General features: G+C 38.8%; 4 protein-coding genes across 5 annotated transcripts in view; 3 read left to right on the forward strand and 1 right to left on the reverse strand.

Moving 5' to 3' along the window:
• LOC145492428 (uncharacterized) overlaps positions 1–23,932 on the reverse strand; it is a 456,732-nt gene that overhangs the window by 15,215 nt on the left and 417,585 nt on the right. The window lies entirely within an intron of this gene.
• Positions 2,791–8,011, forward strand: LOC145493637 (calcium-responsive transcription factor-like). The gene is made up of 5 exons (XM_081473119.1): positions 2,791–3,059; positions 4,654–4,805; positions 4,918–5,028; positions 5,187–5,363; positions 7,079–8,011. Exons 1-5 carry the CDS (start codon positions 2,813–2,815, stop codon positions 7,778–7,780), a joined length of 1,389 nt encoding a protein of 462 aa, XP_081329245.1. The 5' UTR covers positions 2,791–2,812; the 3' UTR covers positions 7,781–8,011.
• LOC145493638 (uncharacterized) lies at positions 8,175–9,362 on the forward strand. The gene is made up of 2 exons (XM_081473120.1): positions 8,175–8,435; positions 8,903–9,362. The coding sequence occupies exons 1-2, from the start codon at positions 8,175–8,177 to the stop codon at positions 9,098–9,100; spliced, it is 459 nt and encodes a 152-aa protein (XP_081329246.1). The 3' UTR covers positions 9,101–9,362.
• LOC145492270 (fibroblast growth factor receptor 1-A-like) overlaps positions 16,926–23,932 on the forward strand; it is a 70,911-nt gene continuing 63,904 nt past the window's right edge. Inside the window, exons 1-2 of the mRNA XM_081471668.1 lie at positions 16,926–16,998; positions 18,610–18,981. Of these exons, the coding sequence (XP_081327794.1) occupies positions 16,926–16,998; positions 18,610–18,981 (445 nt within the window). The remainder of the gene's footprint in view (positions 16,999–18,609; positions 18,982–23,932) is intronic.

The following is a 23,932-nucleotide window of genomic DNA, read 5'->3' on the forward strand; positions in this document are numbered from 1 at the left end:
AATTATGCTTTCTTTTTATGGCAATATTTCTCAATTTCTCATAAATTCTTGGGCTTCTTCAACATTAGGGAGCTTTTCAAAAGTTTTTTTCATTGCATAATGAGTGCTTTGAATCAAAAGGGAAAATGCTTTCAACTTTCAAACACTTTTGCCACATTCTGCTTTAGAATAATGGTGTTTTAACAGCGAAGATGGCGGATCCAAGATGGCCGACAGGTATTAATTGAGAACCACTGTCTTGGTAGCAATTGCATCTCACCAAATCATTAGTTGTGAATCACATATTTTCTCCTGCTTTCGTTTGGCGTAAATTCTGCAAGATCAGCGCATTAAAAAAATACTTAAAAGTTCTTTTGTTGAAATTTAAATACTTTTCAGCGTTGCCATGGAAACAAAATCCTTAAAGCTCATGTAAGTTTTAACTAAGTGGTTTAAAAACTCATCTGGCAGAAATTTCTATCATTGCACATATAAAGTACCCTTTACGTATGGTTATTGAGCAGGGAAATACTACTTTTAAGCAGTCATTGCTTGTATCCTGATGATTCTGTAGAAATGAGTGACGTCACTTTGTCACGTGATAAATCCTATTAAGCTACTCATTTAGCATTGCTATCATACATAATATGAAACTAGAGTAATTGCAGTTTTCAAAAATATATGGTAGCATTACTCCCCCTGAGTGGTACCGAAATGTTGTTTTTTGGGGTCCTGGCCCATGGACTAATCGGTTTTGAACCTATTTCCAGCAAATTTGGCACACCGGAAGCTGAGGAAATTACTCTATTTCCGGCCATCATTTTTCAGCTCTTTTCGTCATATCCCCCCTCGGGAAGGTTTTGTAAAGTTAGCGAATTAGTATGCAAGCACCGTAATGGTGATTGCTGTCGGCGAAATGTTTATTTGCTAAAAAATTGCGGCCAAATCTTTCGGAGATGGAAGTCAGGACATTTGTCAGGATACAGAAAGTAATTTGGGCCCAGTTGCTGGCTTGTAAGGCTGAAATTATCCAGAAGTAAGCTTTTTTTAACTTGAACGTAACGAAGGCGGTGAACAAATTGAATAAATTATCGGCTATTCTCACTGTCTCGTTCTGTTTTTTGTTTCGTTCTCTTTTGGAGCCCGCCGAGGTCATTTTTTCGTCTAAATAACCTGAGAAAAGTTCGAAAAAGATGTTCCTCTTCAAATTTCAGCTCGCAGGCAATAATCCTGGATTTTTTTGACCGAAAAGTAGGTTCATGTTATGTTAATGTGTTTCGGTGGCTATGGGCGACCGTCGCTTCCTTTGTCGACTCAAGCAGTGAAGCGAGGTTACAAAAAAAATCTAATAATATTTAGTTCTGGTTTTCTTCGATTTCGCTGATATTTTAATATGATGAAGCTGGATTGTTAAGGAATAGATTTTACTACTGCCGATATGAGGTAGCTATTAACGCTAAAGTGATATATCGCTTCGAAGTCAGGGTTTTGAAGAGATTTTTTTGCAAAGCGTGAGTTCGGCGTGACTTTGTAATCTAAGATTTTTGTTGACCCTGAAGAAACAAGGTTTGGCGAATAAAGATGACAGATTGCGTAATTCAAAGTTGGCCGAGTCGAGGTCTGTGTCTGGTCTCCGACAAAAAAAAAAACAAGAAGATCTGTTAGATCTTATAACCGCGCTTTTAAAATTTAACTGTTTGCTTAGCACTACCGTCGGAACGCAGTGCACATTCCAAAGCAGTCATTGATGATTCTTTTCTTACTGTAGACATCATATCCTTTGATCAACACAAACTTTATTATTGCACCATCAGTGGTAGCCATTGACAAATCTCCGATGACGTAATGGTCTTAATCTTTGTAGGACTTTCTTCGGGATATGTATGGGCATGAACGATATAAATGACACGATAATAACACTATTAACAACAGCTTTCTTTCTTAAAAGTCATGATTAAATTTAATTGGTGTTTTCCACGAGTAAAGGGCTAGCAAAGTAGTCACACAAGTCATATAATTTAATAACAAAACTCTATCCCGACCGATGTATCGATTTTGGTCACTCAAGTGACCACAGATTGAAAACGTGACAGAAAATTGGCATTACTTTCGATTGTCACCAAATTTGGACAGTGGGATGATCTCGTCATTAGTCAATTACAGGCCATTTTTCAGCTCTTTTCGTCATATCCGCCCCTCGGGAGAATTTTGTCAAGTTAGCTAATTTAGTGTTAGCACTCGTCTCCATATTTCAGAATGACGTGACGTCAGTACCAATCTTCGTGACCTTCCTCGGAAGCGATCGTCGCTCCACTTCGGGTTCATTCAAAACCCGTCGCCGAGCGAGACAGCCTTTTACCACTTTTACGGTTTTCAAGAGATAATATAATGGCTCAGGTTTTCATCTTCAAGTACATATTTCACATGGACTTATCACCAATCTATCATTTGATAGTGGCTTTATATTAAAATGAAATCAATAATACGAGTCTTAACGAGTTTGAAAACCTACGATCATCAACTCAGAACAAAAAACGAGTTGGTCATTTTGAAGTATGGAATCGGCGCCATACATGAAAGTGACCTTCCGATAAGTTCCGAATGGCCGACGAATGTTTGCCGAATAGACGAAGTATAGTTTTCCGCCAACCCAAGAGACACTGCAGGTATTTTCGCGGGCAATTTCGAAAAAGTCATAGCGAGTGCATTATTATGATATTTTAGGCTTTTGTGAATCTTTTGTGCTCACGAGTTTCGAACTTTCATTAAGATTAATTTCATGGGCTGTTATTAAGGCATAAAAAGAAAACCCTCTTGGCGCTGCCTTTTTATCATGGATAACCTAGAACATGAATCCTCGGAGAAGGAGGAAGCAAGCAGTTCGCTTGGTCCTGGTGGTTCAAATGCTGACTCTTCAAACCCTGCGAGCACATGGCAGGAGATCTTTAAAAGCCCTGAAAACCCAAACTACGGATATGTTGATTCGCTTGAGGAAGCCATGCTGTTACTGAAGAAATACGAGCAAGAAACCACGACAAAGTTTTCTTGCTATAAATCTGACAAAATGTTTGGATCTGGAGGTAAGACCTTGTTCTCCCGGTAGGGGGTTGGGGTTTGTACTCCCTTAAATTTACTAAGGGGGTGTGCCATACATACAAGGACCTTTTTCCAGACAAAAAGAGATGAATTAATGACCCTGTTTCAGACAATCGGTACCCTGTCCCAAAAAATAAGCATAAAGGAAAAAATAATGACAATAACAATAACAATAACAGCAATAATAATAATAGTAATAATAATAATAATAATGATAATGATAATGATAATGATAATGATAATAATAATAGTAGTAATAAAGAAAACCACAAAACTTGGTTTCACCAGAACCCACTGTCATCTTCAGTTGATTGATGTACAAAGCGTTGGAAGTTGAATTCTCACACTTTCATGCTTTGCTTCATTTTTTTGTCACAATTAGCATTTTTCTACTTATTGTAAGTTCAACTTCCAACACTTTGTACATCAATTAACTGAAGACGATAGCACTTTCTGTCAAAACATGTCTTTGAAACTGAAAAGTTGTCATTTAACTTTCTTTTGATTCTTGACTTGCCTGCTACTACCAAGACCCTTATGGCCTTTGGATTAACAGTTACTAATAATGTTAAAGGTAAGCATAAATGTGAAACATATTTATGCAGGATGACCATTTCAGTTATAAAAACTGATGTATTTACACTCTTCCAGTTTACTCCCTGCTTACATCAAGTTTTTACCATGTAATTATATATGTTCATAAATAACACCATATGGCAACTGTGGAAGCAAGATTTGCATACAAATATTGAAACTTTGTGTTACACTGGAACTGGAACATAATCGAGTTTGTAACAGAACAGTTCTATGGAAGTGGGAATACACAATTAGGGAAAATGACTAATCAGGGAGAATGGGCAAATCAACCCTTTTCCAGAGTCATTTAAGCTTAAGTAAAATTTACCCCTCTTTCAGAGAGCAAGGGGGATTTTTATACCCTGCTCTTGATTCAGAGAGGTAAAAAAAATTACCCTGTTGAGTGGCACATACCTGTTTATCCCAAATATTTGAAAGTAACCCCTTCCCCCCAGTTTTCTGCAATTAATACTTCTACTGCCCAAGGTCATGCACCTGGCACACTACAAACTCTATCCCTTTGAGAAAATACTCCTCAACCCATCACATACATCCCACAGAGAATCTAAAAGGTTATCAAATAATTAAACAATTACGGAAAGGACAAGCTGAACTGATATCTACCCAAAAGGCAGGGAGGAATGGGATGGTGGTAGGGTGTACGAATGTTTTCTGGATATAAAGGTTAAGGAGCTATGTAAGCAGTGGTGCGAAGTACAAATGATGACCCCTTAACCAGGGGTACAGGGAAAACAGAGTATAGGGATACATCACATTGTTTTGGAAAAACCCAAGATGACCAACAGAATGATGTGCTTGCTGGCACAGTGCCCTGATGTTTGCATTTTGAGCAATGAGTGTGAAGCCTCCCAAAATATTGAATTCTCGCCTAAATGATAAAGTCTTCAACCATTTTTTGTTAAAAAAAAAACTAGGTAACAGTCCATCCATTTAAATCAAGCAATAATGCTAATGAATGAGTTTTGTATTATATTTTGATAGATCCATTTGGAAAGCCAAGAAAAATCTTTTTTAAAGGAGAGAGACTACCCTTTGATGGAGTTCCTTACATGATTATTGGATCAAAAATATTTGATTGCCAGCATGGGCCAGACAGGAAGAAAAATGAAAAGGCCAAGTCTTCTACACAAAAGGTAAAATATGAAAGGCAATTCACATTTATATCATGTTGTGTCATAAATAAATGTCAAAAGACCAACTTAAAACACTTCTTTTTTAAGCTTGACATTTAACATTGCATTTCAGGAAGGTGATCATTCATTCAGAGGAAGGAGGTTTCTACCCGAAGACACAATTAAGTTTGGCTGTCCAGCAAAGATCTTAATGTCAGAAGTTATAAAGCTTCCAGGATATAAGGTAAACTTTCAAAACTCCACAGCAAGTCTAAAACATGAAACAAAAAAAAAATTAAAGGAAAATATTAACTTTCCACCTCCGTTTTAATTCCTTTCAAAAACTTTATTGTTATTCAGTGATGTTTGAACAACGAATATAATTACATCTTTGTCATGCAGATTTTGGATAACACAGAGCGAATCAGGAGGGACATGTCTGATAGACTCAGGGGGGATATTAAAAATGGAATGTGGCCACAGTTTGAAAGGAGAATCTACATCAACCTACCCATGGAGAAGGACCACAAAGATCATGTCACAGAGAGGTATAAAGAAAGTTTTCTAATAGAGTACGGAGTGATCAGCTAATTTTACTGTAATTTCAAATTTGTTTGGATTTTTTTTTCTAGCATTACCCCATATTTATTATTATTATTATTATTATTATTATTATAATCCCATCACACAAGATGGAGGATGTCAAAAGACAGATCTGTTCACGTGTGCACTAGAAATTAAATTCAAGGCATCATGTTTTCGCTACTGACACTGTAGTGAGGTCATTCCTCAAGACCACAGATAAAATAGGAAAGGCTTAAAGCTGCAATGTGTTGTTACAGAAAATATCCATACCTCCCTGATGGAAGGAAATTTTTCTAAGAACCCCCCACCCCTCTGGAAATTCCAATTAAGCTTCATACGTCATATTTTGGTCTCACAGAACCCCCCAACCCCGCAGGAAATTCCAATCCCTTCTGTGGGAGGAGTATGGATATTTTCTGGAACTGCACAATAGGTATTAATATTTTTCGAAAATTATAACATATCTAACAAATAAAGAAGCCCCGACTGTGCTCTGTTCTGTTGTAAAGCACGCAGGAAGCGGTAGAGCACGAAAGAAGTGTAGGGGAAAACACGAGACGTAGTCGAGTGTTTTTCCCTACTTCTTGAGTGTTCTACCGCTTCCTAAGTGCTTTACAACAGAACAGAGCACAGTCGAGGCTTCTTTATTTGTTTTATGATAAAGAATCAGATAATTTCCCCACGCATTCGGCTGAATTTTCAAACCAAACTTTATTTTCCAAACGAGCAAAAGTGGCGTCAGCCGTGCACTGTTCTCTGATAAAGCACGCTAAAATAAGCCAATCACAATCCTTGTTAGAATTGTTCAAATAATTTGATTTGCTAACGAAGCGACAGCTGTCAATCACAAACTGGACTTCAGCTAAGCTTTCAGTTTCGAGAAGTTTGAGCGGCTTTCGAGAGAAGAACGATGCCTTCAAAGTTCGCTTTTAAGTTAACTTTTAAATACGGATCTCAAGGAAGGTAAAGGTTTATAGTCAAGAGGCCGTATTGTGGCCCATGAAAACGAGCACTTTTCCAGTGGAAATTACGAAACGCGGGGCTCAAAGCTTGTGGATGAAAAGATGACCGGAGAACGAGCGTTACTACACTGCATGTAAGTGTTGTTTGAGCAAATGAGCATTTTTAATTGTAAATTTACAAAAATAAAGCTTCTCATCATAAACAGAGACAGTTCAATTGTTTTCTGTCGTTGTTTTACTTCTTAGTATAATTTCTTCCTTCGTAAAAAAATTAATGTCTTTATCGAAGCACTGTTTAGGTTGAGAATTTGTGTATTTCGCTACAGCTGTACATGTTTTGTCGGCGGGAATCTAGCAAAACTTGTTATTTTAGTACAGTTTTAACACTACTGTTGCTAACAATGGTCTCTATGAGCCATATTTACTGCAGAAAAATAGCTCGCTTCCAGTGCGTTTGTCTGAGTCACAGGGGATGTTTAATTTGGGCCAAATTTGTCAAAATTCCGAAGCAAAAATTTGGAAGCCAACTTACCGTCATCAACCCGTGCTCTGTTCTCTGATAAAGCACGCTGTTTCAGCCAATCAGAGCGCGCGTTATATGGAAACTTTATTATAAAGAAAAATATTGCAGACAGTGACAAAAATATTTTCTAAATTAGCCAAATTTTTACTTCACTAACCAATTTGAAAAATAATTACCATTTTATTGTTAATAATAATAAAAAAATATTATTGATATTTCTATAGATTGGTGGTATGTTACAACCCATTGACAAGAGCCTGGTTCAAAAAATCCACACACTTGTTGGTGAAGGGGTCAAAACAGTTGACGAAATGAAAAGGCACTTGAGACACTATGTCAAGAATGAGCTTTTTGCTGGTCAGAATCCCCCACCAGCCACAAACAGGCGCTATCATCCCAAGGATGTGGATATCAGAAACCACATGTACAAGGCAACTGTAAAGCAGATGCTATCCAAAGTTGACGAGGAAAATCTTGAGGAGAAAATTAAGGGGTGGAAGCAAGAGAATCCTGAGGATCTCTTTTTGTTTAGACCTTGCTCCCTATCCCCTACAGAAGCTGCATCTAACAACACCTCTGACACAGATGGCAGTGTTGAAGCTCATATCACTCAAAACCTCCTATTTGTTCATCAAACAGCTTGGCAGAGGCATTTGATGAGCAGATATGGAGATGAAATCATGCTTCTGGATGCCACATACAAGACCATGAGATATGAGCTTCCACTGTTCTTCCTTGTGGTTAAAACTAATGTTAACTATACGGTGGTTGGGGCTTTTATAACCCAAAAGGAAACAAAAGCTGCAATAGAGGAAGCGCTGAAAATCTTCCGTGCCTGGAATCCCATATGGAAACCCCAGTACTTTATGACAGACTTTTGCCATGAAGAAATCAATTCAATTGAGTCTACATTTGAAGGTTTGTAAGGTCTTTGATGCAATAATTTGTTATGACATAGAATATTATTATGCACATGCACAATACAAGAATGTTTTTGACCCCCTTTCCGTGCACTTACAGTTGTAGTGAGATTATTGCAATGTTTATAATTTTATGAGGTGATTTGTTTTTATATGGGGTCACGCAACTCTTCTACAAATTATCCTTATGGCTTTTTTTTTTTAATTTTTTGGTTCATTATTTTATTTATTTTTATTTTTTTTTCTCTCTCTCTGGTTATTCAGTTTTGTAAGTCTGCCATTAAATTGTAATTAATAAATAAATAAATAAATAAATAAATAAACAAATAAAAAATAAACTTCAAGGAAGCTGTGTTGTCTGTCTGCCATCAAAGCTGTAATAAGAAAATTCTGAACAATGATGCCCAAATATTTATCTCTAGATACAACTTATATCTGCGATTTCCACCGTGAGCAATGCTGGGAAAGATGGCTCCGTAAAGCAGACAATGGCTTACACCATCAAAGGGAGGAAGTCCTTTCCTTGCTTCGCGATGTGGCAAGGTCTGCAACAGAAGATGTCTTTAATACGAATCTCAAGTCCTTGAAGGCTAGTGAGTTGTGGATGTCAAATCCTCACTTACGCAACTGGTTTGAGAAAACATGGTTGCCAGAAGCCAAGGTACAGTTAAACTACAGAAAAAAAAGTACAACAACAAAAGAAAATTGATAACATAATCAACACTATTTCTTAATTTTGGTGATGCAAAAAGGGTTCAAAAACAATCTTAAACGAAACAATTATTTTCTCTCTCTCTCTTTTATATTGTGGGGCATCTTCTCAAACTACACAATTGCGGTTCTTAGTTACTTTATGCATACAAACAGACATACTTGATTTGTCCCCAATGGGCATTTATGAAAAAAAAAAAGAAATATTTATATTCTAATATATCACATGTTATCTGTTACAAAAGTCTACTGACCTGGGCATACAAAGTTAAGGGTACAACAACTCTTTAGTATCAATCCTTGCTTAAGTCCTACTCACATCCCCCATAATGCATAATGTATACACATAGCCACCTTAGTGTTATTATACATTCTGACTCTCATGTAAAAAATCTCCATATCTACTATGACTTTCAGCGATGGGTATGGGCTTACCGTCAAGAGCGATTCCTGGTGGCTGTAAGCACCAATAATGGCATAGAACGCCAAAATGAATCATTCAAGTACCAGTACCTGAAAGACCGAAACAAGTGTACCCTCAGTGGTATGATAACCATACTTGTTGCAGAATTCTTACCTGACAAATACCAAAGGTGGGCATCATACTTTTCATAATAATTATTGCAACTTCATAATAAATAACAATTTACTCTTAAGAAACTGCACATTCAATGCTTTTCTGTTGGTAAAACATGTTTCCCTAAAACAGCCATTGTGATCAATTACATCATTGATGAGACCACTTCAAATGTAATTATTGTCAGACAGGATATAATTACTATGCTGCTGTAACTGTAACTTGCCTCTTAAAATTGAACTAAATGCCTTGTTAGTATGAATTAACTTTTTTAAAAGCATTGCATGCTTTCTTAAAGTATCACCTTACCTACTGCTGGTACATAATTTCATGTTAGTATCAGATTCATGAAGAATGTGTTCAACTCCCCTATTATGAAACATTTTTGAAATGATATTGGAATAATGTGAAAAGTTAACTCAAGGGAGGATGTACAAATATCATTTACGTCATTTCACTTCGTTTGTTAAATTTAAGAGGCTGCTTAAGTAAATAATGAATTATTGTGAAATTAAAAAGATCCAGACATTTAAGAGAACGGTCTATTAATTTTGGTACACATCTTTTAAATTAGTACAGTTCACCTTACCTGTAATTTACTGCAAAAAGTTTATCAATGTGCCCCTCTGAAAAAGTGTATCCAATACATACCCTGAAAACGAAACAAACAGAAATAAATGCCCAACATTCAGTTTATGTGCTCCTCTTTTTTAAAAAAAATTAGGTATGTGGAACTCAATATGAGGTGCAGCGGAAGATATAAGCGGTACAATCAAAGCATCCCAAAGTACCTGCAGGATAAGCCCAGGCAATTTCTGTCCCACTGTATGAAGAGAATATCTGCCGCTGAGGAAATCAGCCCTGATGAAATTAGGGAGGGTAAAAGCAAAGGAGAGTTCCACGTCTCATCTGCTGAGTCCAGAGACATCTGGTACGACCTATCCTTTGGCGGAGAAGACAAAATGCCCAAGTGCAGCTGCCCAGACTTCAGCCGAACAGGTCTACTGTGCAAGCACTTCTTTGCTGTTTTCCAGCATAATGCAGATTGGAAGTGGGAGGCACTACCCAACAGCTTCCGAGAAAATCCACATCTCTGTCTAGATGATGATGTTGTATTTAAAAGCAATCTCAATCTTGACTCTATAGCTGAGGATCCAACTGAGCCTCCACTGCCTGGCTTTGTGCCACAACCACAAGTACAGCCAAAGATGACAGTAGAGAGTGAAATAAAGAGTGAGGCCATGAAATGCAGGGAGATTCTCAAGCAGATCATATCTTTGACATACAACGTTGAAAATATTAGTGCCCTTAAAGAACTGGGCAAGTCCTTGCATTCTATTTATGATAAGTTTTTGTGTTACCAGGTCACAGATGACAATACTATGCCAGTGGTAAAAAATAAACAAAAAAATGAGAAAACAGCTAAAGAACATCCCACCAAAAAGTACCTACCTCTCCCAGTACGACGTAAAAGAAATGCGTTTGCCAGCAGGGTAGGACAGCGTGCATCAATAATGCGAAATCAATACTTTGTAAATGTACCAGTTGATGGAAACATTTACGTGAAGAAAAAGAAAAACAAGAAGTTAAGAAATCCCACAGAATCAAGAAAAAGAACACAGCAACTACCCCTAATGCCACACTTCACAACCCAACAGCCCGCTGGTAAAAACGGCAATTATCACAAACAAAAGATGAAGTACATGTACCTACAGCCAATCATTTCAAGAAACCAAAATATGAGCCCACAACTAATAGTCCAACTAGCCATCAACCAACCAAGCCAAAAACTAACCAACAAACACCAAACAACCAAGCAAACAGCCAACATCCAACCAAACCAGCCACCAACAGTGAATCCAGCCAAGAACCAACAATCCTCCAATCGAATGAACAAACAACAAGTGACCAACAACAAACCAAGCCAACAAACAAAAACCAAACAAGCCAAGAATCAACTAAGCTAGCGGCTAGCAACCAACCAAGCCAAAAACCAACCAACCAAGCCAACAACCAAACAGCAATCAAAACAACAACCGCCAAACAACAAAAGCAAAAAGCACGACCCAACCAATTCAACAAAAAACAAGGAACTGACAACCAACAAACCCAACAACCAACAACCAACTATGCCAAGAATCAACAACCAACTAAACTAGCAAGCAGCCAACAAAACAACAAGCCAACAACCAACAACCAACAACCCATCAATCAATTCTACACTCCTGCAGTTATTGTTGTAGATGACAACTCTCCTGAAACAAAGTCATGGGTCCACATCCAGGACCCAAATTACCCTAAATCCACCTTCACTCTTTATGAGGATGCCAGAGGCCACATTTTGAAGAAAACAAACTGGTTGTGTGACTCTGAGATTCATGCAGGCCAGTTACTACCAAAAACAAAATTTCCTTTTGTGGATGGTCTGCATGACCCAGCTATTGTTGGTACACTGGTGACCCCAGCGATAAGTGAGTTTGTATTGTGCAAATAATTAACACTGGCAACCATTGGGTATGTCTCAGTACCATTTCTTGTAGGCTGGAACCATCAAGGTATATGACAGCTTGTTTCAAACAGTTAGCCCAATTGACATCCGCCATTCTTGTCGCTTGCTCATGCATACTGGGGGTTCCATACTGTTTACAAATGAGAAGATTCAAAAGCAAATCAACTCAAGTGACTGTGGCTTGTTTGCACGAGCATTTGCAACACATTTGTGCCATGGCATAGACCCAGTGACACAATCATATGACCAAGAAAAGATGCGTGCACATTATGTCGACTGCCTCGACTCACTGGAGATGGTTCCCTTTCCAAAACCAACATGGCGAGTACCATACCATGTACACAACAGCAAAGCAACAGTGGATATCTTCTGTGTTTGCAGAATGCCAAATGATAACCAGGAGTATGTGCTGTGTTTTCAGTGTGATGGCTGGTATCATCCAACCTGTGTGGACATTCCTAACTGGGTGATAAATAGCACGAGGAGGTGGAGATGTGACACATGTAGGGGCGAGAATGCAAGAAAAGCTCATTTCCATAAGTCAACCGCAAATAACCATCATTAGTATATACCCACAAGTTCATAGTGCTTTCTGTGCATTCTGATTGGCTAGCTTGGGAGGTGAATAGCAAGTACTATTCACCTCTGAACAAATGGAGAAAAGGTTAAAATGGCTTCCCTTTTCACTTTGATTACTGAGGAACAAATTTTATGGCTGCTTATTCAGCTTGCATTGTGTACATGGTATATATCAAAACAATAATGCTTTTTTTTTACCTCAGCATTGGTGAAAATGGTGGATAATTGTTAATTAACACCATGAATATGTAGTGTTGACCTACTGGAAAGGTCTATTATGGCTATAAGTTTAGTCTAGCTATTTGTAGCTGTCAATATTAATTTTCTTGGATGGTTAGCCTGCTACGTTAACATATATCAAGATTAAGAATTCATGTTTGAAAAAAATACTGATAGGGAAATGTGTGATTGACACTTTTACCCTCACAAAATTACCTTTTTTGGGAATGAGTAAAAATTAGTACACTTCACTTATTTGTTAAAGGATGTCAGAATTTAGGTGTTTAAGCACACATAAAATTGCCAGAAAGTGAAGGAGAAGGCATTTGGCAGGTTTAATTCCATATGATGAGACTTCTGATCAAATCTAATACTATCTGTTTGTATGATCCCATACCGTTTGTGTAAATTGTTAACAGTGTACTGGAAACAAGATCTTCCATGGTGCCTCGTAGTTTAATATTTTATTACTTGATTGTTAGTTGGAAGAATACTTGACATTTTAATTTCTGTTCTAAAACATTAACTTTTCATCGACTTTTAAACTACTGTAATGCAAATTGGCAATTAACTACATTTTGGATAGCTGTGTTCAGTACATTTAATTTGACTGGTACCTTAACTTGCTAATTAAATTGACTACAGTTCCTTGTTGCATATTTCCAAATCCCTAAATCCACCTTCACTGTTTATGAGGATGCCAGAAGCCACCAGTTGATCACAATTATTGGCTACAGTTCCTTATGATATTTTTGCAGCCCCTGAAATTGCTATTTCTAAGGTTGTCATTTTGAAGTATGGGGCCGCGTACCATATTTCAAAACGACGTTTGTATGCCTGTATTTCTTTAACTCAAAATCTTGAGATACTGAGTTCCGTAGAAAAGAGAAATGTAGAAAATCCATCGCTTACCGTCACTTTTCCGCCGCAATAATAGCTGCTAGTTGCAAAGCTATCACTGATTTCCCACAATCGTCCGCCATGTTTATTTTCCACATATCATAATTTTTCCGAAGTCCGAAGTCGCATCGGAACGGGGCTTTATGACGTCACGTCATTCTGGGATATGGAGACGAGTGCTAACATTTAGTATGCAAGCCACCGTAATGGCGGTCACCGTCGACGAAATGTTTATTTGCTCAAAATTGGGGCAAAATCTTTCGGAGATGGAAGTCAGGACATTTGTAGGGATACAGAAAATAATTTAGGACCGGTTACTGGCTTCTAAGGCTGAATTTATCCAGAAGTAAGCTGTATTTTCGTTTTCGTGCCGAAAGCCATGCGATGAAATATTATCGGCTTGTTCTGCTCTCTTGTTCTGTTTTTCTCTTGGTCTTTTTTGTATCCCGCTAAGGCCAGTCTTTCGTCTAAATCAGTTGAAAACAGTTCGAAAAAGATGTTTCCATTCAAGTTTAAGCTCTCAGGCGATAATTCTGGAGTTTTTTGGCCGAAACGTCGGCTTTGTTATGTTCGTGTTTTTCGGTTGCTATGGGCGACCGTGGCTTCCTTTGTTAGGTCAAGTCTGGGGAGTGAGGTCACAAAAAAATTCTAATTAATTCTGGTTTTGTTCGATTTCGCTGAAATTTTAATACGATAAAACTGGATTGTTAAGGAATAGATTTACCGTCTGCCGATGTGTGGTAGCTATTAACGCTGAAGTGTTATATCGCTTCGAAGTCAGGGTTTTGAAGAGATTTTTTTGCAACGTGTGGGTTCGGCGTGATTTTGTAATCGGAGGTTTCGGTTGACCCCGACGGAAAAAATATCCGGAAAAGGTAATTTCATCGACGATTCAAACAAATATAAAATATGTATATGTACCGAGCTAAATTTCTGTTGAAAAAATATAATTTTTGACGAGCGCTGGGTTTTAAATTTTTTCCCGCGAAAGTCAGTATCGGAGATGACATTTATTAATGTTTCAACAGCTTTTGGCGAGTAAACATCACAGGTTACATGACTCAAAATTTGGCCGAGTGAAAGCTTGGGTCTGCTCGCCCACAAATCGAACAAGAAGATCTGTTAGATCTTAGAACCGCGCTTTTAAAATTTAACTGTTTGCTTAGCACTACCGTCGGAACGCAGTGCACATTCCAAAGCAGTCATTGATGATTCTTTTCTTACTGTAGACATCACATCACTTGATCAACACAAACTGTATTATTGCACCATCAGTGGTAGCCGTCGACAAATCTCCGATGACGTAATGGTCTAAATCTAGAACTTTCTTCGGGATCTGTATGGGCATGAACGATATGAACCACAAAATAATAACACCATTAACAACAGCTTTCTTTCTTAAAAGTCATGATCAAATTTAATTGATGTTTTCCACGAGTAAAGAGCTCGCAAAGTAGTCACACAAGTCATATAAAAAGAAACCCTATCCCGACCGATGTATCGATTTTGGTCACTCCAGTGACCACAGATTGAAAACGTGACAGAAAATTGGCGTTACTTTCGATTCTCACCAAATTTGTCCTATCCCCCCCTCGGGAGAATTTTGTTAAGTTAACTATTTTAGTATGCAAGCCACCGTAATGGCGGTCGCCGCCGGCGAAATGTTTATTTGTTCAAAATTGGGGCAAAATCTCTCGGAGATGGAAATCAGGACATTTGTAAGGATACAGAAAGTAATTTGGGACCAGTTGCTGGCTTCTAAGGCTGAATTTATCCAGAAGTAAGCTGTATTTTCGTTTTCGTGCCGAAAGCCATGCGATGAAATATTATCGGCTTGTTCTGCTGTCTTGTTCTGCTTTTTCTCTTGGTCCTTTTTGTATCCCGCCGAGGCCAGTCTTTCGAAATCAGGGTTTTGAAGAGATTTTTTTGCAACGTATGGGTTCGGCGTGATTTTGTAATCGGAGGTTTTTGTTGACTCCGAAGGAAAAAATATCCGGAAAAGGTCATTTCATCGATGATTCAAACGAATATAAATATGTATATGTTTCGAGCGAAATTTCTGCTGAAAAAATATAATTTTTGACGAACGCTGGGTTTTTAATTTTTTTCCCGCGAAAGTCAGTATCGGAGATGAGATTTATTAATGTTTCAACAGCTTTTGGCAGTAAACATTACAGGTTGCGTGACTCAAAATTTGGCCGAGTGAAAGCTTGGGTCTGGTCGCCTACAAATCGAAAAAAAAGCCACGGGTAAACCATGAACCGCGCTCGGCCCATGGCCGCGCGGTTAATAACAGTTGGGTACCCCTTCTATTCGACTTCTATGACCATGACGCAAAAAAAGGGTTTGCGTTTTAAAAACCCTTCACTCCCTCTCCCTTCTAATGGGCATCCCTGATATAACCTTACGGCCGGTTTAGAACTCGGTTTTTATGATAATTATGAGGTAATCTTTTGAAAAAATATCACTTGACCGTAAACTGTTCCGGTTTTAGGGATCAACCATCGGATATTTTTGTTTATCAAACCAGCAATGAATTAGTGAAAATTTTTGTCACAGTATCTACCCAATCAAATCATGTGTCTCCAGAGCCAAGGCACTGCCCGTTCCTGTCACTCCTCCTGCCAAGGCACTGCCCGCTAGGAGGGACGAGAATGAGTTGACGGCAGCGGTGATATCAAACTTCGACTCTAAATCGAACTTACTCCACGAGTTATCGAGTAATCCCACTGGGGTGCACAAGTTAATTGTATTAGTATTATCTCATATGATAAATGTGCTTGCAATAGAATGATTTTGTGTCTAGACTGGTCAGGTTATCTTGAGAGTTAAAAGGGAAATCACAAAACCGATGAAGATCAACCAGTTAACTTTGATTTGTAAAAACAGGAGACGGAAAGAAAACACGAAAGCACACTAGATAAGCTCTTGCACCTAAAGGAATCCACTTTGCGTTAGACCAACGGTGAGGAGCCTGAAATCTAAAGTTTACAACGCGAAGGTCTGTCACGCTATCGGACATGAACCTTGTGAAATGACCTGGAATATATGTGGGGAAGAGCAGACGAAAGAAATCTCGCAATTCGCCTTGTGAATATCATAGTCACATAGCTTAATTTTAAGTAGCAGTGACATGACGAGCTTTGGAAAATGCATGGTTTGCCTGGTACTTAATTTGACGACGTATTTCTATTGCGGAGGTGAGTATTACACCACAGACACTGTTAGCGGACGATTTTACATATTTACGAATGACTGAGGACTTAAAACGTTAGCACGATCGTCACAAAAACGATGGATTCGTGCTATCGAGCAATGGTCATATCATTCTTTTCGAGGCTGTTAACAAATATGGCACACACAGACACCTCCACCTCCAAGAATATAGAACTGCTTTCTACGATTGTTTACTCATCATTTTTGGCATAAATGGAAAAATGGCCTTAAATAATGACACGATGTTCAGAGGGAAAACAGCCTTCAATACTCTTACAGGCACTCTCTCATGCGTGTTGTGTGACTCAATTCGCGTAACGTGATCAGGCTGATTAAACATGGCGACTTGGACATTTAGCGGTGATAAACGAGTGTTTTTTTTCCTTTCTTGAGTGACTGCGACACAACAGTTTGGAGACTTGAAAGTTTTCTGTAGGCTGATGACCGCGGCTAACGTTCTTTCGTCAAGCTACCGCTTATATTTTATCCTGTTTCCGATACTTCCGCATGCAGGTACGTTTCAGTGATTCAGTGTTTATTCGACATCTGTTTCATTTGCCGCATGAAATAAAAAAAGAATGGTGTTAGTGACAAACATGACAAATTACATTCGTTAAACTAGAGATTAAATTCTGATTACATAAGCATAGAATTATATAAAGGAATACATGTTTTCAGATGGTTGTCTGAAGCCCATATTCACAGTAAAGACAGTCTAGGCCCAGGTCAAACGTCGAACTTCACATGAGACGAACTTCTGTAAATTGCAATTTGAGTCGATCCAAAAGGATAAAGCTCGGGTCGATCAGAATTCGAATTTAGATCGACTAAACGTCAAACTTATCATGAACTTAATTCGCTCAGTTTAGTCGATCAGCTTAGTTCGTCTTACGTGAAGTTCGACGTTTGACCTGAGCCTTAGTTAAGTTTGTTTGAATTCATAATACGGTTAACCAAAAGCTCCCGTGTTATTCTGTGAAATGTTGATGTAATTCATGAAAAAGATAAAACCCGGGGATAAAGCAAAACTTTTTTATCTCCCGCGAAATCATCTTTATCTGTCATCAGCCGAAGTTACGTGAGATTGTTATGGAGAATGCAACAAAATTGGAACGCAACTGACTGTAAGAAATTGATATCAAGCTTTGATATCAGCAGTTTTCCCGGGGCTGGGTACTCCTTAAATATTTGGTGAGAGTGTACCTGACGGATTTCGAAATCTTGGCCCTTATTACGTTCTTTTGCATACCAATTTCAGTTTCACCTCAGATGTTTGCTTCATGCAGGGACCTTAAACCTCACGGATCCACTTTTTTATGTGTCGTCATAGTCATCTTTTATGATTGCTCGCCAGCATTTACTTATCATGATAAATGGTTTAATGCTAGGATTCGTAAGCGGTATTTTGCAGTTCAGGCTATGGCTAGCTGTCTGCTTGATGCCTCTTTCTTCCGCGTTTCGTGCGTGTGGCAGTCAGCCGTGTGTCTAGCTCGCTGTGTATATAACTGAGTGTCCCCTAGCAAGAGAGGAACGGCTGCATTTTTGTGCCTGTTCAATTTAAGGAAGAATTAGATGAAATGTAACATTTTTAGCCGTATGCCGTCAGTTCGCTTTGTTTGGGTGTTGTCCACTGCTGAGATCACAGTTGGAGTGATGCGGAGAGGAGAACGAAAAATGACATAGCGCGCCTGCCTATAGTGCGCTGAACTCCGGGCTGGGACACTGGTCTGTGTAATTTCGTTGAGTTCTGTAGCAAAACACTTAAATATGCCTCCCTCCACAAAGGAGTATAAATGACAGTGAAAAGCTGTGGGTAACGCTGCGATGGAGGAAGGGGTAGAAATACTTTTAATCCCTTCTTACTATGGAAACCAGAGATGATCGTCCTCCTGTCGGGTCACTAGGCTCAAATGCAGATTCCATCTTTTTACCATTCATGTTATTTGAGTTTCAAAGTAACAATCGTTTCTCAAGGATTATGGATAGATACATAAATTAAAAAGACGTTACAAGACCTTTACAAAATCAATGTGTTCGGTCATAAATGGACTTATATAGTTTCAATTTTATTTCTAAGGGTTTTTAATACTTTGTGAGAGATACTGACAATTTTGCCTTCTGCAGTCTGTGGACTGCAGTTTACCTCTCCCTTTAATGGAAACAAGGTGACTGGAGTTCTTGGATCATCTGTTAACTTCACTTGGACCTTTCATGGAGGAAACGTAGACAGAGTTGAGTGGGGAACAAAAAGCGATGGTTCTGTTAACATTAAAGATGTTCTGGTTTCCATAGACAAACTCCAAATAATCACCACTATACAGAATTCTCCATACAGTGGACATGTGAGTGGAGACTGGGATGGAAGTAGTCCTGGACAGGCCATTTTCACACTGAGCTCAATCCAGAAAGCAGATGAAAGATTCTATGTTTGCAGACTTACACCGGAAAGTCTTGGTGCACAAGCTGTTTATGATACTGTTCAGTTGCTTGTTGTGGGTAAGTAACAAATATTTTTTCTTCCTTGTAATGGGAATTTTTTTTTGACGTCTTCGTCCGCTGCGGCCGATCACGCGGTCATGTAACGCTCAAGATATAGTGTGAAACTTTATTAGCTTGCTTTTAAGCCTTTTCAGTTGTAATTTCACAAAAAAATGACTATTTTCAGAGTGAAATATTTTTTGTCGCTGTTGTCCGATATTATAGGCCCCCAAATGATCCCGACCCGCAAATGATCCCGGGACCGTACATCATACCCAAATTGGACCGCAAATGATCCGAGAACCGGAAATGATTCCTACAAATGATAGCGCAAAAAAGTTAGAAATGACGTGGATTCCATGAAAAGTCTATGGATGCATATATCTTTTAAATCATCCTAGGCGAAGGAAAGACAAGCGCCTCAGGCATAAAAAGCAACAATAAAAACCGTAAACATACTGCACGAAATAGAAAATTAACATCTGTCGTCTAATTTCTTTGGTTTAAAAAACGCACCAAAAAAAATAAACATGAATCTTCGAAGATGCCTCTGCTGTTTAATGAACCACTTAGAATTTTTCACTGTACACTCCTTGCGTCCTCAGTGGACACGGGCTTGTATTGCAACCGGTAAGATCAATACAGTAAGAGTTACTGCAGTGTCATTTGTAGATAGATTATTTGCATACCGTACGAGTAATCGCTTTTGCACATGCAAATCGCTTATAACTGTGAAACTCAGAAAACCGCGAACACTTTGATTTGAATCTGACAGGTGAAATGTGTGCTGACCAATCACAATAACGTGTATGATGGCTTACTTGGACAAAATAGAAATTGACCTTGCGTAGGGTCTTATCTGTTGTAAGTCCCAAAAAAAGAAGACCCCTCGGAAACTGACGACCTCCTTATCGATCCTTAAACTGATGATGCTCATTAAGGTAATTCCCCTGAAAAAAAAACTGCCGATAGATTTTTGTTCAAACTTTGTCCACTGAATATTTATCATATGAGAACTTTAATTATAAAATAAAAAAGGGAGGTGCCCATGCTCGTTAAGAACCAGTGAGACATTAAAAATGTCCCATTTCAGCAATATTTAATGCTTATTACAAGAAGGCTTTTCAAGTTATTGTTAACTCTTTGTGAGTCCAGACTCATGAAAGCACGCCTCAAACTACAGTCAATACTTGTGTCGGACACAAATAAACTTTTTAAGTTTGATTTTGAGAGACAGCTGAATCCTTGTTAAAATATTGGAACCAAATTGCGTGCCACGGCTAGCGAACTGCAAAACAGAAAAGACTACAGTGCAGCTGCTATTTTCCTTATTTATTCAATTTTCAACCATAGAAATCAGATCATTCTTTTTTCACGAGAAGCTAATGATTACTTGATTATAATGACTGGAAAAAATTTGGGGTGCCCGAGCTCATTAGTGACCTATAGCCATTTTTCAACTGACAGAATTCAATATCAAGGCAAATCCGCTGTGTTTTTAATGTGCGCGTCCATGAGCGCACGCGAATGACACCATAGATTATGCGCAGAAAGGATGCGCAATGCAAATGTGAGGAATCACCTTCTCTCTAAAAGCGGTCCACTGCATTTCTGGTCGGAAAAAAAGTTTTCCCTCAGACTTTTCTCGGTGAACTATCTTGGGTCATAAATAAATGCAAAGACTTTAGTTTTTGCAACTACGTCAAAATAATTTTTTTAGAGCTCAAAACAACCATAGCCGGAAAACGCCTAAATTTGAGCGTTCCAAGGACGGAAAATTGCCTAAATTGACGAGCTCGCTGCTCAAAGACCACCAAACGTAACAAAAAATTGTTATTATTCCTACATTAAGTGATCCTTCAAGGGTAAGAAATGCACGTTACTTTTGATATATGTTGTTATGGGGGATCCTGAAAATTTATCTATTACCACCCGTTATATCACTTTCTGAAAACCTGCGAAAGTGGCTTGTCTTCGCTGGCGTTTATTTCCCAAGTCCAGACCCGGCCGCTCGAAACTCCAACTGAATTCTGCTAAAAAAGGGTAAGGAAGCATAGAAATGTAAAAATACCTTGCGCTTTTTATCTTCCTTTCCCACAGCGACTTCGAACTTTCTGTGCTTTGTGCGATTCTCACACTTCATTATACAAATTAGGTTGTCAGGCTAATTCAGATTGTTTTCATTCAAAACGCTCTCACATTGTTTTGATTAATCATGCCACGTTTGAGATACAGGGATCCGACAAAAACTAAAACTCAGAAACGGTTTAAATAGGTAGTATTGCTGAGTTATTACCAGTGATCTCCAGACGCTTTGTGGAAAAGTTAGGAAAACGTGGTCGGAATATTTGCAAATTTAGTCACGGTCCATTACTTCTACTAGTCCTGTTTATAGACCGGTCAGTTTGCAAAACTTTTCTAGTATTTTGACTATTTCTTTCCTTTTTCTACTAAGTTTCTAAAATGAAACGAACTATTTGGCCGATGTTAATCTCTGCTGCGTTGCACAAGCCACAAAGATTTTACCTCCTTATCTGCTCCAAACACTGCAAAGTCAACCAATGTGTACAGGTTCGTACAGTGTGTATTCGCTATAGCAATACTCATTATCTTCCACTGGAACCTTGCTTGCTCTTTAATTATAATGGAATTGCGATGCATTTGGAAAACACTTCAAAATGAGTTCGACTTGGTGGACAATTATTGTTCTCCTAACTAAGTACTTCTTTATTTTATAACGTTTTCGTGACCAAATCACTCAGATGACTCTCATATGTTTTACTATACTCCAGAAGAGCGAGAATCAGGACGATCAAAAAGTCAACACAAGGATGAGGATGGGTTGTGTTGTGGTGAGGGTGTCCTGATCTAACAGCTATGTGAACCCAGATCCCTCTCAGGGGCAGCTAATTTGACCTTTTCTCTATGGAGCAGTGCCCCTATTACCTCTGAAACTGCTTTCAATACATTACAGCCGGATAAAACACCAAATGACCCTAACGGGTCTTAGCTGTCGTAAAATCCGTTTCAATCGCTTTCTTGAGAAATGACGTTAAATGTCGGTTTGATGATATGCATATAACATAACATATAACATATTTTATATGAATTCACAAGTTTGGAGCATGCGCAAGACCAGGACAATTTTCTGTCGTTTCAATTTTATACATAGGCAAGGAAACCAAAATCGCTGCGCATGCTCCTTAAATCTGGATCCGACAGGCCGATGCCCCCGGGGCAAAATCGGCCTGTCTCAAACCTTATGATTACAGAGCTGTGTTTTTTTCACATATTCTTAAAATGAACAGAAGTTCGCTTCATACAAGAAGTTTCAGGCGTATACACCTCTCTTTCTTTAAATACTGATTAACTAAAAATGGCTTTCCGGGCCCCAAAAGTTTCCGGTGCTTTCGAGAAACAAGCCCCTGGGCCGTTGCTCGCAGGGAATATGGTCTAAAAGCTTACAGGTACCACTAATACCTAGTCTCGTCCCCAGATCAGCTGCATACTATTTTTCAATAACAGCGTCTTTGACTGTCATAACTGTGGGGTGTTACAACTGCTTAGGTATCTTTAGATTGAAATGAGAGGTCGAAATGTGTACAGATCTCTCTAAGCATCTTGACCTTGAAAGTTGGTAGCTTCGCCTCTCTTGCAAACGTACACAGATCGTAAATATCGTACAAGACTGGGTGGATCAAGCTTTCTTTCCCCAGGACAGCTTCCCTTGTTTCTCTCAAATGCTCCCCGTCTACACCAACTTGCAAGCGTACTCCTCTGCTAAATCGTCGTCCTCCTCTGTGTCTGTGTCTAGATCACCTCCACTCATTAACTCTATTCGCTTCTGACTTCCCTGTTTTATGCTTGCAGACAATCTCGAAAAGAAACCTTGAATTTAACACTTCGAGAGCCACTCCGTTCTATCAAACATTCTCTGTCCGTCTATTGTGGAAGCAGTCTGCATATCCTTCGCAGCCTGGGCTGGATCTTCTTTCTTACCAGTTTCTTGCCCGATGTTAAAGTTCTGTATCAGATACTGCCTAACCTTTTGAGAAAATCTCACACTTGCGTGTTTCGTTTGAAGTGCCCATCGCATTTGCAATCGTGAGGTACTTTTCAGGGATTCTGTCTCCGCCGTTGTTGCTCCGCTGGAACTTTCACTTTGCAAAGTCAATGTCTGGAAGAAAAACTATCCCATATAAGAATCTAAAACTGAGGTAAACTATTTTGCAAAGTAAAACGATGAAATGTTTTAACGCCTGTGTTATGTAACGAAAGGTGTGTAAAAAAGTTACAATTTGTTGTACGCACCTGAACCGACGTGAACAAGAACACCATACATTTGATGGCCTTAGCCATTTCAAGATTGGCTGAATATCGACTCTATGCCCCTTTCTGGCTCCTACCAGGACGCCCTTGATGTGCGGGATACTGACAGGCTGTTCTGGGTCGCCAGAACTTCCCATACGTGTGCCTGTGCTTGGCGCATACGGACATTTGCGCGACAAGCGACTCGTCTAAATCAAAAAGGCCACCCCTCGCCAAGACAAGCTGTCCCTCTGTTACAGTCTCTCGTGACAAATGGATGGAAGCAAGGTGACTTTCTATGGAGTCATTGCATTGAAGTAAGCTAATGATACCCGATGTTCCTATTGAACCCCACAAAGGTCTCTACACGTGCGCGATAAAAAGCACGTCATTTTGTTTTGACATAGGTATCCGTTTAATCTGATTTGTCAGACACAGTGGTAAAATTTAATCATGCAAGCTAGGCTTAGCCAAAACTAACACTAAACAACTAGCACTGAAATTTCTTGCCAAAATGCCCCTAAAATTAAATTACAAAATTGATACTAAACGAGGCCACCAAAATTAGTTATAAAATTGCCTATTCCTGTTGTTGGGCGGTCGCTTCAACGAGTAATAAAAAAAGCCAAAATTGATTTTTTGATATTAATTCTTGCCGCGC

Source organism: Orbicella franksi, chromosome 7 (assembly GCF_964199315.1).
Source record: "Orbicella franksi chromosome 7, jaOrbFran1.1, whole genome shotgun sequence".
Taxonomy (NCBI): domain Eukaryota; kingdom Metazoa; phylum Cnidaria; class Anthozoa; order Scleractinia; family Merulinidae; genus Orbicella; species Orbicella franksi.

What these genes read in the sequence shown, in the direction of transcription:
- LOC145493638 (XM_081473120.1), top strand. Translation starts at nt 8,175, where the DNA reads ATGCCCAAATATTTATCTCTAGATACAACTTATATCTGCGATTTCCAC. An exon ending in CATGGTTGCCAGAAGCCAAG is followed by an intron (nt 8,436 to 8,902) that starts GTACAGTTAAAC and finishes TATGACTTTCAG; the next exon opens with CGATGGGTATGGGCTTACCG.
- LOC145493637 (XM_081473119.1), top strand. Translation starts at nt 2,813, where the DNA reads ATGGATAACCTAGAACATGAATCCTCGGAGAAGGAGGAAGCAAGCAGT. An exon ending in CCAAGTCTTCTACACAAAAG is followed by an intron (nt 4,806 to 4,917) that starts GTAAAATATGAA and finishes ATTGCATTTCAG; the next exon opens with GAAGGTGATCATTCATTCAG. An exon ending in GTTTTCTAATAGAGTACGGA is followed by an intron (nt 5,364 to 7,078) that starts GTGATCAGCTAA and finishes ATATTTCTATAG; the next exon opens with ATTGGTGGTATGTTACAACC.